The 15,848-nt window shown below is 43.8% G+C and overlaps 1 protein-coding gene across 1 annotated transcript in view; it reads left to right on the top strand.

Annotated features, from left to right (window-relative positions):
• Nucleotides 1–15,848, top strand: part of shank2a (SH3 and multiple ankyrin repeat domains 2a) — a gene marked incomplete at its 5' end in the record, with an annotated part of 314,465 nt that overhangs the window by 42,527 nt on the left and 256,090 nt on the right. Inside the window, 2 exon segments of the mRNA XM_080730420.1 lie at nucleotides 6,855–7,058; nucleotides 8,137–8,211. Of these exon segments, the coding sequence (XP_080586546.1) occupies nucleotides 6,855–7,058; nucleotides 8,137–8,211 (279 nt within the window).

The following is a 15,848-nucleotide window of genomic DNA, read 5'->3' as shown; positions in this document are numbered from 1 at the left end:
TACGTTTCATTACTTCCAGTGTTGTTTTTGACTGCGAATTTTGATTTAGTTTTAGTCATAGTCTTTTGAATTAAATGTCTTTTAGTTTTAGTCATAATTTAGTCACCTGAAAAGTTTTAGTTTTAGTCTAATTTTAGTCGACTGAATATCATACGATTTTAGGCGACTAAATCTACAGTTGATTTTAGTCAACTGAAATGTATTTTGGCAGGCCTTGATGACATTGTATAATGGCTGATTTTACACTTGGTTGCGTGCTGAAAATAGCCGATCTACAAGCTCACAACGTGGTGGAAAGTAACATGTAATCAAGTAAGGGGAAACCTCGCCTTTTCTACGTTTCATTACTTCCACTACTGGAGGGTAGCAGCGTCGGTTAGTTAGCTACTCACTCGCGTCAGGGTTAAGGGGGTTCCACACTATGCGCGGTCACCGCCTCCTAGCAATTCATTTTCAATGGGAGGTGGGTGGCTATTTTGGGGTTTTGGGGCGGCGAGGCGAGCGGGAGCGGTCCCGTGAAATCCCCCACGAGCGTGCTCGTTTGTGCATGCGTACGCGGGCGGTGAGAGATGGATTGTGTTCATCTTTGTGAAATACCGCGCAGCGTTTAATCACTGAACAAGTGTGTTTGTGTCTCACCGCGGTGCGGCCACCGCTGATCCTAGCGGCAGCCCCGACGACAACCGCCTGTAGTGTGTAGGGCACCTTACTGAGGTTAGGGTTAGGTTTAGGGTTAGGGTTAGGGTTAGGGTTAGGGTTAGGGTTAGGGTTAGGGTTAGGTTTAGGCATAGAGGTTAACATTCACCCAGTTAACAACTCACCAGTCGAACAAGTTATGTCGCAATAGAGCAGCTAGAAGGTCCTGGGTTCGATTCCCGCTGGGGGACGCTGTGGGTGCTGGGGGCGTGTTCTCTCCTCCGCGTCATCAGTGCCCACACCCTAGGGTGGGGTTGGCGAAAGGGCCTTTCTGTGTGGAGTTTGCATGTTCTCCCCGTGTCTCCTAGGGTAGGTACACTCACAAGAAAACAAAAAAACATGCTGTAATCCTGGTCTATACTGCCTCGATCCCCCTGGCCAGCCGGGGCGCCTGATGGAGGGGAAAGGAACTGGTTGGAATAACGTGTTCCTTCCACGCACTACGTCCTATACCGGGGAAGCTCCCCCCTGTCAGGTGAAAAGAAGCAACTTGGACTCCTCATGCACAGAAGGAAGCATGAGGTCAGTCCGTTGCTCTCCCCAGGTTGGCAGAGGGAGAGCAGAGCCCAGGATTACATTAGATAGAATGAATGGACCATTCATTGTAAAGCGCTTTGAACACTTGGAAAAGCGCTATAGAAATGTGATTCATCAACATGAACTTTAAACTCATTAGACACACTGATGAATGTCAACAGCTGCTCCTAGTTATCATCTGTCTATCTCCACTGCCTCTCTGCCCGCTCTGGGGGTCCGCTGCCCATCTAGTGCCCATCCAGTGCCCATCCAGTGCCCATCTAGTGCCCACACGTCAGTGCCAGGCCAGAGGATTAACCCATTTAGGCCTAGAAGTATTGACTGCTTTAACTATTGGAAAATAGCAGATCTTTTTTTTTGAAAAATCGTGAAAATGTTTGCAAATGTTTTGAGATGGGGGTCCCTGGAACAACATTATTTTGAGATGGGGGTCCGTGCCCAAATAGATGTCCTTGACAATGAAAAGGTTTGAGAAGCACTGATTTAGAGGGAGGGTCAAAAGATCGGGTGGAAGACCTGCACACATTTTCACGATTTTTCAAAAATAGCAGATATACAAGCTCACAGCGCGGCACTCGGTGCCGCGCTGCGAGCTTGTATATCTGCTATTTTTCAATAGTTATAAAGCACAAAATAATGGTTAAAGTGGTTGCAATCGAATGCGACTCGGGCGCGTCCCCGATGTTTGAGAGTTAACCCTGCAAGGGGCCCAGCGTTGCTTTTTGGCAACATTTTTTAAATCATTTAAAAAAATATATATAATTAGTTGTCCTGTTCATCACCATTAAATCCTATTGTTTAGTATTACAATGCCATTGGCCAGGATATTTGCATATAAATACCCCCCACAGAGGCTGACATTCACACAACTTCAAGATCTCTGGAGTCCAGAGTCTAGACGAACAACATCTCACTTTTTCACTGAAGTTATTCCGCACTAAAACATAAGTAAAATGCCTGTAATATTTATATATTTTTTTGGTGATCATTAGAATGTCTAGAACATGTATATATGTTAAAAAATATCCCCAAAATGCAAATTAGAGCATGATTTATGATTCATGGCTATAAAAAAAACAAAAAAAAAACATTCATTTTTAAACATTACATTTTCCTTTGATTAGGACTCCTAAAACACCATCTGATTTTTTACATTTTTTTTTTTTTTTTTTTTGGCAAGTAGAAATTAATTTGGGTCTTGCAGGGTTAAGGCTCCATCAAAGTTCACACAGCGCTCATCTCCGCGCAGCCTCTTTATCGCGGACGCAGGGCTGCTAGCTATCGCCCGCGGAGCAGACGCAGGGCTGCTAGCTATCGCCCGCGGAGCAGACGTGTCCGTCCGGCTGTAAACACGCTCTCTCCTGAATGCCTCGGGCACCGAGCCACCTTAATCCTCCCCTCTGCTCCCGCCAAACACCACAACAATCCTCCATTGTTGTGTTTGTCCACGGCCCGGGGATGCTGCAGAGGCTGGCCATAGATAGCGGGGTTTGGTTAGCGGGGAGGCTTTAGCGCTAATTACACTCTTTTCAGCGCACATGAAGTGCTGTTTATTTAGAGCAGTGGTTCTCAACCATTTCAGGCCGCAAAAATAATGTATAAATACAATAATCATATTTTAACCGGGGACCCCCCCACCCTGACGAACACTAAGAGTTGAGGCATTACATTTGTCTAACACGGTTCTATTGTGAAAATAGCAGATCTACATGCTCACAACGCCTTCTGCCTCTAATATTTGACAATTCGGACAATGTTTAATTAGTAGGGGTGTAACGATACATTTTAACTACGATACGTATCACAATGGTTAAGGGTACGATACATGGACGATATTGGTTCATTCATGGTGATACGATACGATTCGATTCAATGATTTAAAATCGATATAGTATCTAGCAAAGAAATGAAATCTGTGTAAATCGTATAAAAAATATATTATTGTGGAAGTAAACACTGTGATTCCCTAGCAAATACATGAACATTATATTTCAACACATATGGACAAACCCACACCTTGACATGAACACAGAGATTACACAAATTTATCGATAGACCAAGAGTAGCTATATGGAATGGAAAGGTAATTAGACACCTCTTTTATATTTTCCCTCTTAAAATTGCCAAATACAAGGCACAAATACTTATTTTTCAAACAATCAAATATTTGCATTGCAAAACGATTCAATACCGATTACCGCATTTTAAAACGATACGACACAAAGCCAAAACGGTACGATATTTTGCTTTTGCAAACGATATAGTAGATCATTGCAAATTAAAATCGATTTTTCGATTCAGTTACTATATCGTTACACCCCTATTAATTAGCCAATTTAGAGGTATTAAAACGTCCCTGTCGTTACGTAGGCAAGCTTTTTTCCTCGCTATACTACTTACCAGTAAGACTCCCTAATCGGGAGATAAGCGACCGTCAGGTGACATGTATACACAAAGAGGGCTGTAAGTGGCATTGGTTCCTGAGTGTAGGGGGACGTGTAGACATAGTGTGTACCGATTTGTGTGATTTTAGGGCAAAATCTGTAGGAGCAGTGTCCAAAAATGTGTTTTGCAAGAATCGGCCTCATGGTGGCGCTAGAAGAGGGGCATGTGAGAAATGATGTCCGGCTCTCCCGGACGCTCCTAGCCCGAGTTACGGCATTTTATGTGAGCTGCAGTGGAGGGGGTCCTCCACTGGGGGCGCCACCACTTTTGCATCCGTTCTGGAGCACCAGGAGTCCGTGGTCCCCGGGAATTCCCCGTGAGCAGCCCCGTTGGGGTGGTCATTTGGTCATTTTTGCACATTTGGTCATTTTTTACATCTGGGGGTCCCCCAGGGACCTGGGGGTCCCTGGAGCTCCGGGGGTCCTTGGAGGTTGTAGTTTGGCAGGCAAGGAACGTGTGTGCAAAATTTGGCATGGATCGGGGCAACGGTTGCGGAGATATGAGAAGGGCAATAGTGTGACGTGTGAGGTGTGACAGACAGACGGAGGGACGGAGTTACTTACACTTTGTGGTGGTTTTGATAGTAAGTGCGACCTGACGGTCGCAACCAGTTAGTCTGTCAGAGATGCTTCAGAGATGCTTCAGAGATGCTTTTTCAGAGGATTAAACTAATTAAAACATGTATTTTCGGGGGGGAAACTTCTGTTTTGCAATTTTGTCTTCCCTTTTTATTAATATCACCTATGTTTTTCCTTTGGTACATTAAATAGCAATAATGAGGCAATGAAAATACCCCCTCCCCCCATTCACACTGCCATTATAAAAACAATCTGCCCTGGCTTTTTTGTCCAAGTGACAGAGCAGAATGGGGCGGGATTTGACAAACAGTGAATTGAACACACCTGCGCTCACTTAGACCTGCCCTGATTACCTGAAGCTAACCATACCTGTGGGTTTGAGTAAAGTGGGAAATGGGGCCTCTAAGATGTGTATAATGATTTGAGATATGTGAAGAATTATTTGAGTGATGTGACTTTAAATGTGTTCATGAATGATATTGTCCCCGGACATGGAAAGAGTCTGGTTTATATATTATATCGTGGAATCGATTTCAGAATTGGTACGATCCAGTGGGAGGGGCTTAGCCTATAAGAGGGAGACCTGCCACTTCTCAGATCAGTTGATGTAGAACTGTGGTTGGGGAGCAGACCTGATACTGATTGCTGGCCAGTGAGCTGTAAATAGTTTTGTCTCTGTACTTTTGACCACGATTGCCTGAACACCAAGGTGAATAAATCACTTGTTTTTTGGAACAAAGACTCTGCCTTTCTACTTCAGTATTTTGCGTTAGAGCTTATCTTGAGTGTTTCTGGACATTTCTAGTATGTTTGAATAATAGTATCAGTGCCTTTTGGCCAAACATTACCCACACTTAGACCAGAGTGTGACAATCAAACCAGTCGGAAAAAAGAACGGAATGGAACAGAAAACAGCCCAAACGCAAGCACACCTACGGTGCACCCGATCCCCAAGTTATCATCCCATACATTTGGGCCAGTTGGATTAGGTTAACCCTAAACCTAAACCTAACCCCAACCCTAAACCTAACCCAGATTGCACAGCACAGCTGATGCAACAATTTAAGCCCTTGATTAGTCGATTGCAGTTGATTACAGATGTTTTCAGGTGTAATTATGAGTTGAATAATTGAAATTGAAAGTGGCATTTAGCATTGAATTTGAAGAACACACGCACGCACGCACGCACGCACGCACGACATTTTACTTTTGTTGAGCCATTTACTATTGTTCTTGTATGATTTATTTTTTCCATTCAGTTGTCAGTTTGTGAATTTAGCCAATAAACCAGATTTGCAGAGAGGGGTGGAATCATTTTGAGCACAACCGTATCATCCATTAATACAACTAGGACAGCACGCAGTTTATTTGACAGCAATGCATCACTGCAAACTTTGGACAGCATTATTTACATTAATTAAGTACTTAATCACCAGGACAACAAAAGAGCAGTTGGGCACGTTTGGTTCCATAATGTCTACGTTGTCTTGGTTTCTTGGTTGGCCCCAAGGTCTTGTGTTGAAACTTTATATTCCATAATGCCCAACGTGTTGTTTTTACTCTGAAGTTCAGAACGTCTCTTCAGCCTGTGTTCTGTCAGCAGCACTAAGGGTCCCAATAGAGCTTCCTGTCATACCGGTGGGCATTTCAAAACAAGAGTCATGTTATTGGATATTTGTAATGCGATCATTCAACACATGTTTTATTTTGAAATGGTAGCAGCCATTACAGGAAATGGAAGCAGCCGCTACTGGATATTAGATTTAACCGATAGCACAGGTCGGCCTGACTCGGCCACTGGGCCCCAAATGACTCTCAGCCCCAGAGAGTCTGTGTGACGCTAGTCACGCCTCTGGGACTGACCTAAACACCTCTGGGACAGACCTAAACACCTCTGGGACAGACCTAAACACCTCTGGGACTGACCTAAACACCTCTGGGACAGACCTAAACACCTCTGGGACAGACCTAAACGCCGGAAGAACGGCACTTTGTTGACTCTCACATCAGCTGTTCAAGGGTCAAAGTTTAAAGGAACGTCAGGAAATGCCGCTAGGCAGCGTCATTCAGATCTTAACAAGCTTAACAGTTTTACTGCCAGATGTTATTATTTATTTATTCGGTCTTGTGCCAGCAAAAGCAGCTTACCTTTGCGAGGTTATAGACAAAGATCTATTCGTTTTTTTTTCCCCTCATTACATCATACTAGCAGTAGAGGGCAGCCTCATGCAAGAATTAATGTGAAATGGGCCGCTGCAGCTTCCATACATTCAGGGCGCAGAGTCGCATCAGATCAATAGAACGACAGCTAGCAGCCAAGAAGTGAATTTGGACATTATTGATGTTTACGTGAGGTGGAGATTTCAAAGCAGGATTACAGGAGATGCTTATACTGTACACACCGCACGACCCCTCATCAGTTTACAGACATCAAAACAAGGTACAAAAGAACGAGCCAAAGAACGTACTATTGGCATCGCACCGCCATGAAAAATGGGGCGAACGGGAACGTCCAAAGCGGTAAAAGAGTTAATGTCTCTCTCTCTCTCTCTCTCTCTCTCTCTCTCTCTCTCCCTCTCCCCCCCCCCCCCCCATCAGAAATGCATGCGTTTCAACCCAGACGCCACGGTGTGGGCGGCCAAGCAGCGCATCCTGTGCACGCTGAGCCAGAGCCTGAAGGACGTCCTGAACTACGGTCTGTTCCAGCCCGCCTCCAACGGCCGCGACGGCAAGTTCCTGGACGAGGAACGCACCCTCCGGGAGTACCCTCAGCCAATCAGCAAGGGAGTCCCGTGTCTGGAGGTACGTATGTACAGGACCCATCCCCTGGGAGTACCCTCAGCCAATCAGCAAGGGCAACAGACTAATAGGTTTTGTCACTTTGTCTGCTGACCTCACTTATATCAACGAAATAAATATAAAATAAACAAAAATAAAAATAAAACGATTCACAGGAGGCAAGCAGTGATCACCCCATGATGTGCACTGCAATGTAGTTTCAAATGCACTGCATTGCAGGTGCTTTTTTGTGAGTACAATGTGTGATCTTGGTTGCCCCAGAAAATGTGCCGATCTCAACAGGCACTAATGGTACATACAAACTCATGATACTCCGGTATCTCTTGCTGGGTCGAGGGGAAGCTCACTTCCTACGATGCGCTGAGCTGACTGCACCACTCTATGCAGAGCCTTGCGCAGGGACGTGCTGGGCCCCTGATTCAGCCCGGAAAAAACAGTTGGAGAGGCCCTCATTGTGCGCTATAGAGAGAGATCTCTCTCTATAGCGTTGCTGATACTCAAAGATTTGACATTTCAGATCATGACAAGTGACAAGCCAGTGGGCCAATTACATAAGTTATATTTCGTCGTTGTTGGGTGGAAACCTTGTACGTCCAAAACCGTTTGTTTTGTATTTATCATTTTAAAAATGATTTAAACTAGAGAAAACAGCCGATCTACAAGCACACAACGCCTCAAACCGCGAGGCGTTGTGTGCTTGTAGATCTGCTGTTTTCACTACTTTTGTGCGACGGCCTTGTATGATGAAGCAGGGCTTTGCTTTGCGAAAAAAATTACAAATTTGAAACTTGGAGATACAAGATTTCTGCCCGACAGTGACGATTTACTTTGTTGGCCGCCCAGCCCCCAAAATGGAACGAAGGCCGACATTTTATTTTAATTGTTTTCCTAATGGCCGGCCTGGACCGGCCGGGAATGAAGCGGCCGTTCGGGAGTTGTCCCGCTTTTCCCAATGGCCAGCACGTCCCTGCGGTCCAGGACACTATAGTACCCATACCAAGCGGTGAAGCCACTCGTCAGGACACTCTATACTGAATATAGGTCAAAGACAAATTGCTTTTTAACCCTTTCCTCTCCACAGTTCCGCTACAAGAGCAGAGTGTACCGACAGCCCCCCCTGGTGGACGAGAAACTGATCGCTAAGCTCCACACCAAGGTAAGGACTGATACATAATATTGAAGAAACTCTTAACCGGTTAATGTGTGTACCGTCACTTTAAAGGTAGGGTAAATCAAATCAAATCAAATCAAATCAAATCAAATCAAATCAACCTTTATTTATATAGCACATTTACAACAAAAACCATTGCCCAAAGTGCTGTACAGAATGCATCAAGTGAAGAAACATGTAAAACAATTACCATACAGCATAAGAATAAAAAAACATTATAAAGTAAAGCATAATATGAGGCTAGTTTAACCCATTTAGACCTGAGGCCGATTCTGAAAACGCCTTCTAAAACCTAACCTAAGGTTTCTGAAAACCTTCAATTTCTTATTCCAAAAATGTAAAATAAATTATGTTGCTATATGTATAGCAAATACTGATGTGACACAGACGTAGCAGCCGGCCTTAAGGGTAATACAACGTATAGGTAGCAGCAGGTCTAAATGGGTTAAGGAACATTCTAAAACGGCTAGTTCCATTCCTTGATTCTGATTGGCTGGTTTCCCTTTAATTGCCGTGGTATGTGAGACTATAACCCACACCTTTAATCAGTTCATAACACTGCAACCTAACTACCATGAATATTGTGAATATACCCTTATATTTAATCCTTTTGGGGATGTTGATGTTGTCATCTGCCCATTTGTCAATTTGGTAAAAATAAATTGGTTGAATAGAACTCATATGTTGGGACCATCGCTCCATTGTTCACAATGGTTTGTAATGCAGGCTGCTATCCCAGGAAGTCATGTGATCCAAGATGGCCGCGGTGTGAATATGGTCTATTGTGGGAGCCACCAGGAGTTACTGGTCAGCGGACCTCAGAGCCCTGCTTGGGCGATAGGGCTCAATGAGCTCTGTGATGTAGGGGGCGGGGCCAGCCCATTTAAGGATTTAAAAGCAAATAAAATAACTTTAAAATGAATTCTAAAATGGACTGGAAGCCAGTGGAGATTAGCTAAGACTGGAGTGATGTGTTCTCGCTTTTTGGTGCCTGTGAGGAGCAGGGGCATAGTTCTGCCCATTTAAAATGACTCCAATACGAAAGTAAAACTTCCTATGATTGGCCGCCAAATGAACTGATACTAGCCGGCTGTGTTCTTCTTCGTGTGCTGTATATTTAGGGAGGCTCCGACCACATTCTCCCATGTATCCCTGCGGTTGCACGTGACCGTTGGCAGCCAATAGCATCCTCTGATGCCTTTACAATCTATGATGGCAACACCCATGCCAAGGACCCGTATTGTGTCATTTGCGCTGCATAGAAACCAATGGCTTCGCTTTGTCCATATCTTTTATACAGTCTATGTTGAGGAGGCGGGCGGCAGCGTTTTGCAATAGTTGCAAGCACCTTAGTTCAGACTGCTCAATGCCTTTATAAAGTGCATTACAATAATCAAGCCTGGAGGATATGAAAGCATGGATGGCCATTTCGAGTTGCTTAGGAAGGAGATAGGCTTTGACTTTGGCTAGGAGTCTTAATTGAAAGAAACTGCTTTTGATGACAGAGCTAATGTGGTTGTTGACGGATAAATTACTATCGAGTGTAACACCAAGGTTTTTAACAGAGGGACAGATGTTAGAGGTTAGGGGACCGAGTTTGTTGGTGGAAGGTGGAGTGTTATTGCCAAAAAAGATGATTTCTGTCTTGCTGTCATTGAGGTTGAGGAAATTAGTAGCCATCTAGGCTTTAACTTCATTTAGGCAGTTAGATAGATAGATAGATAGATAGATAGATAGATAGATAGATAGATAGATAGATAGATACCTTTATTACCCCACAGGGGAAATTCAGTTGCCCAGAGGCAGTACAGCAGTTAAGGTTACAATTTACAGAGACTTAAGAAAAAGAAAAAGAGTACTGTAGTATACAGTCCAAAGAGCAAGCAAAAAAAAAAAGATAAATAAAACATAAAGTGCCGAAAGAATATATACATAAAGTGACCACGAAACATTCAACGCTCATAAGTGACACGTCACACACAAAAAAGCTATACTCAAGCATAACTTAGCAAACAGTGCCAAACAAAAGAGTGCACATAACAGTCACTGCTAGTCAATGCAGTCATGCAACACAAGTATCGCACCGCCATATCAACACCGCAATAATACACAGTACAACCAACACAACCCAATAGAGCAGGGCCTGAAAAAAAGGTGACCAAAGTCAGTGCAAATAAGTCAAGAATATATATATACAGTATATTTTTCCTTTTAAAGCAATAATGGGAGCCACAGCAAGACGCCAGAGCAACCCTCTCAGGGAAAAGTACGTTAGAGGTCAGAGTCAGTACAACTTTAGTTCCAGTAATGTTGAGTAATAACTCATCAAGGGAGTCGTTTGTATTAACAGTAAGGGGAAGATAAATTTGGACGTCATCTTTATAGCAGTGGAAGGGGATTTTGTGTTTAGTGAAAATGGCACCTAGGGGAAGCATATAGGAGGAAGAGGATAGGACCCAGGATTGAGCCTTGGGGAACACCAGAGGTAAGGGGAGATGCGGGTGATGTAAACTCCCCTAGCTGGACAGAAAAGGTTCTGCCAGTGAGGTAGGACCGGAACCAAGCTAGGGCAAGGCCGGTGATACCCACATGGTGTTCTAGACGGGAGAGGAGTATTTCATGATGGACGGTGTCAAAAGCGGCTGAGAGATCTAGTAGAACTAGGACTGAGGTTTTGCCAATGTCAGCTGTTAAAAGTAGGTCGTTAAAAACACGCAAGAGGGCAGATTCGGTACTATGCCCGAGTTGAAAACCTGACTGGAATGTTTCATGTGAGCCATGCATAATTAAAAATGATTGAAGTTGTGCCTAGATGACAGAAACGGTAGTAGTGAAATGGGCCTGACATTGGACATGCTGGTGGCATCTAAGTGTTTCTTCTTGAGAAGAGGATGAATGATAGCATGTTTTAAAGTGACTGGGACGGAACCGGAGAGGAGGGAGGAGTTGATAAGTTGGAGGACAGTGGGGCCGATTGTATCAAAGACATCTTTGAGAAGCTGGGAGGGCATGGAGTCTGACTGACAATTTGTGGGCCGCAAGTGCATGACCGCTTCAGTGAGTGAGGGGAGAGTGAGCGGGACGAACGGAGAGAGAGTGGCAGTGAGCCGGAGCATGGGAGGGGCGGGGCTCTAAAACGGTAGGCCTGAGGGAGTGCACCGATCTGAGCTCGGTGATTCTGTTAGTGAAACATTCTTGGAACTTAATGCAGAGGGGGAGTGATGGGGTAACAGGTGGGATATCCTGGGGGTTCGTGAGTGAATTGAAAATAAGTAAGTGATACGTTTCAGATTTCATGTAGGTGACTGGCGGGGGCCTTCCTCCAATCATGATCAAGTGGGGGCGGGCCTCCCCAGTCCCACAAAAAGTGTGGTCAGGGGACCCCCACAGGGGTCCTTGAGGGTGTTCCAGGGGGTCCCCATGCAGCGAAATGAGACACAAAAACATAAGTTAGACCAAGCATTCAGCTACAATACAGTGCTATAGTACGGTGGTTCAACTACAACACAGTGCTCGTCTGAAGATACAGTGATAAAAACAAAACGTTTTAAACTAAAGCTATATATTGGACGAATTTCAACGCCTCAGTTTCACACCATAAAAGGCCTGCAGACTGAAGGGCTGACGTGACACGCTTCCTAGTTTCTTCTTCTCTGAGCTGTTTTTTTTTTTTTTTTTTTTTTGCACTGATTTTTGACATTGCACTATTAGGTTGTGTTGGTAGTTTCTGAGTATTTTGCTTTGTTTAACAATGACAGTGAGATACTTGCACTAAATATCATTGACTGCTACGATCTCTTTTTGTAAGACACTTTATGTATATATACTTATATATTATTCGCCCCCTCTATTGATGCACCTTCTCTTTATTGGTACTGTACTGCTCTTTTTTTCCCCTCTTATCTATCTTTTTTCTTACTTCTCTGAAACTTTGTAAATAACTGTATACTGCTATGCTACAACTGGACAACTGAATTTCCCCCTTGGGATAATAAAGGTATCTATCTACGTAGGATGAATGAAAGCTTATGAGGAGGAGAGGAGAGGAGGCAGAGAGATAACAGACTGACAGACAGAGTTCACATGCTTCTGAAGAGGCTCAGGTTGAGGTGTATTTGCATGAGGAAGGACTGCCTGTCTCTGTTAATTATAGTGTTTGAAGTACTGGAGTCACAGTAGAGATGCTGCTTTTCTACTTAGTTCAAAGTAGGCTACTCGATTATTGCTTGACAAAAGTACAAAAAGCACACTGCGATGCGTTGTGAGCTTGGAAGGTAATAATAATAATCCTACTTTACCACCGTTTTAGAAGTGTATTTGGGGTCAAAGGTACAACAGGTTATTGATTGGTTCTGAGAGAACTAATCAAATGCCAGCGCATCATGCACATGCACATGCACACGCGCACACAGACAGTCTAACAATGTATTTGTGTCCACTAAGGAAAAACACACAAGGACACAAACATTACAGGTTGCATTCACAAACTCATTAAAATCATAAAAAAAAAAAAAGACTAAACGTCTTCGAACTGCTGCATTTTTTCGGACGAATAGCGGAGCGAATTTCGGAGCACGTCAAAAAATCAACCTCACGTTATGTCAATCACGTTTGCACACTGCTGCCCATTTCCTATTTATTTTCGGACCAGGGTAGATTTTTTTTATTCGATTTTTTCGCAACCGTCACCACTGGGTCCCTTGCTCTCTCTCCTCTCTCTCTCCTTGGCCTGAAGAAAAGGGCGGATTTCGGATTTCCTAAGCACAACGAAATAACGCAGCAGTGTGCAAATCACCTTAAAACTAAAACATTTCAGATGACAAAAAGTATGACGAAAACTAAATGGAAACGTATTCAAAAGACTATGACTAAAACCTATAATAAAGATTAGCTGTCAAAATCAACACAGGCAATCCAAATGGCAGGGTACATACTGTATTTGTCACAATAGCCCACTTGTGCATGCGTACGTTTGTGCGTACGTGTGTTATCCCTGTGTTTGTGGAGGTCCACGGGATAATTGAGTGTGCTGAGTGCTGTCAGGCGTAATGTTTGAAGCCCTCGTGCTCAGCTCTCCACCGTGGTGTTAAGTGGAGCTGCTTCCTCTAATGGAAGCAATCAACATGTGAACATTAACAACATTCACTCACTGAGGGAGAAGCTTGGAGATCCACTGGAGTACCTCAACCTCAGTGCTTAGGAGGCAGAGTAGAGTCAGATGTACTTGGTTAAAGAGGTGGTGCCATAGTTTTGTACTTTTTCTCTTTTGTATGTGTCTATGGAGTTAACATTACTCTAACAGACCACCAGGTGTGGTTATAATATGTTTTGTATGTGTCTATGGAGTTAACATTACTCTAACAGACACCCAGGTGTGGTTAGTGGTTATAATATGTTTCGTATGTGTCTATGGAGTTAACATTACTCTAACAGACCCCCAGGTGTGGTTATAATATGTTTTGTGTCTATGGAGTTAACATTACTCTAATAGACCACCAGGTGTGGTTATAACATGCAAATATGTCTCCCCTGTGTGTTTTTGGTTTCTTCCTGAAAGCTGGAACGGCACTTTTGACCCACAAGGTGGCAGCCTCGAGAAAGAAATCCAAAATACAATGGGAATACATCATTGCTCATAACAACCACATCAGGGGGTCTAAAGTACTCTCAACCTCCTAGACACATGAAAACCAGAAAAAGTACAAAACTATGGCACCACCTCTTAAAGGGCCTACACCATGAATTTTCACTTTTTCTATTTTAAAACCTTTTTTTGGGGTCCCACTGGCACCTTCTATCCTCACAAAGTCCTATTTCTGACCATTGTGTCTTTCTCTGGTTTTGGGCAGACAGAGATGAAAAGCTTTCCACGGGTTCTCAGAACAGTGCTGTTCTGAGAGTTGACGCATGTGACGTCACACGCGTCCCCCCCCCCCCCCCCCCCCCCGCCCTTCAGGTAAAAACCAGAGCTACTGTTGTAAACCCAGCCCCTCATTTGTTTCTAATTTGCTTAGCCTCCACCTCCATCTGCAGCTGGCTTACTGTTCTGGGGCTGCTCACTCAGTGCTCTCACTCTGCCTCCCTGTATAGTAGACAGAGTCACTTCCTTCTTTTATTCTATCAACATTTTTGCTATCAACGTGTCCAAGGAGAAGTCTTAACGTTCCTGGATTGCACTATAAATGTGACGTTATAGACTGCGAGGACCCAAGCTTCGTCCCTTCTAACAAGGAAACAAAAGAAAATTTTTAATGATCCGAGGCCTTCTGAAGCCTGGGCCTAAATTGTCAATCCAGTGACGGAGCGAGCCGCGGTGGCCGGGTGGGAGCTCGCCGCGGAGCACATCGCCGCGGAGCACTCGCCGCGGAGCTCGCCGCGGTGGCCGGCCGCCGAGCTCGCCTCCTCTCCCCTCACTGTCCCCAAACAGCGATTGCCGATTCTGAACGTACTTTACTATTATATGAAATGGATGCTTCCCTCTGTTTCCCAAACACTGGGTCGGGACCCATTTGTGAGTCGCGGAGACAGTTTTATGGTTTATGGGCTGTTATATTTCATACATTTTTATACATTATACATAAATACAATGCAGGTGGGGTTGATTGTCTAATGTAGATTAACGTTCTCTAATGTCTGGTCTAGCAACGGTCGCCCTGTGTCATTTGACAGTAGGCCTATAACATACAACATAGGCCTACAGTAGGCTATAATCAGAGCTGCAACATTATCCATTTTTTGTATTGGCCCAATATTAAAATTATGTGTTGTCAACGTTGGAGGAGTGGAGAGGAGGGGAGGGGGGAGGGGTGGAAAAACCCCACTAGATGCGCCCCTGAGCAAACAAAGGCCGTTTTGGTATTGCAGCTGGAGAGCCTAATTATAGCACAGCTAGTAGAAACAAAAGGAATGGTCAGGTTGTTTGTTGAGGGTTAAAACCTGTCTAAGACTCAATTTTGAGCATATATTTATTCAAAAAATAGAGTTTTAAAAGCATGGTGTAGTCCCTTTAAATGTCACTCAACAAGTGAGAATCGCTTCGTCAAATCTCTTGCTTCGTCAAAATTCTTTCTCTTCCTTTGTTTTCTCCATTTCTTCTGCTCCTCATCCATCCCTCGTTGTGTGCCTCCTTCAGGGAGCTGCTCTGGAAGCTATTTATATACCAGGCGGCCTGGAAAGGAAAGGAAAGGAAAGGAAAGGAAAGGAAAGGAAAGGAAAAAGTAAAGGAAAGAAGAGAAAAGAGAAGAGAAGAGAAGAGAAAAGCATTCACAGCAGTGTTGTTTTTGACAGCAAATTTTGATTTACTTTTAGTCATAGTCTTTTGAATAAAATGTCATTTAGTTTTAGTCATAATTTAGTTACCAGAAAAGTTTTAGTTTTAGTCTGATTTTAGTCAACTAAATATCATACGATTTTAGTCGACTAAATCTACAGTTGATTTAGTCAACTCAAATGTATTTTGGCAGGTCTTGATGGCATCGTAATGACTGATTTTACACGTGGTTGCGTGCTGAAAATAGCCGATCTACAAGCTAGTGTAGATCGGCTATTTTCAGCACGCAACACCTGAGAGCAACCAAATGACTCTCTTCTCCACCAGTCCCTCCCTAACGTTTTAGTCTAGT

This window comes from Nannobrachium achirus (assembly GCF_963921795.1).
Source record: "Nannobrachium achirus genome assembly, chromosome: 7".
Classification (NCBI taxonomy): Eukaryota; Metazoa; Chordata; class Actinopteri; order Myctophiformes; family Myctophidae; genus Nannobrachium; species Nannobrachium achirus.
Note: the sequence above shows the minus strand (reverse complement) of the source record. Positions and strands in the feature narration are given on the sequence as shown.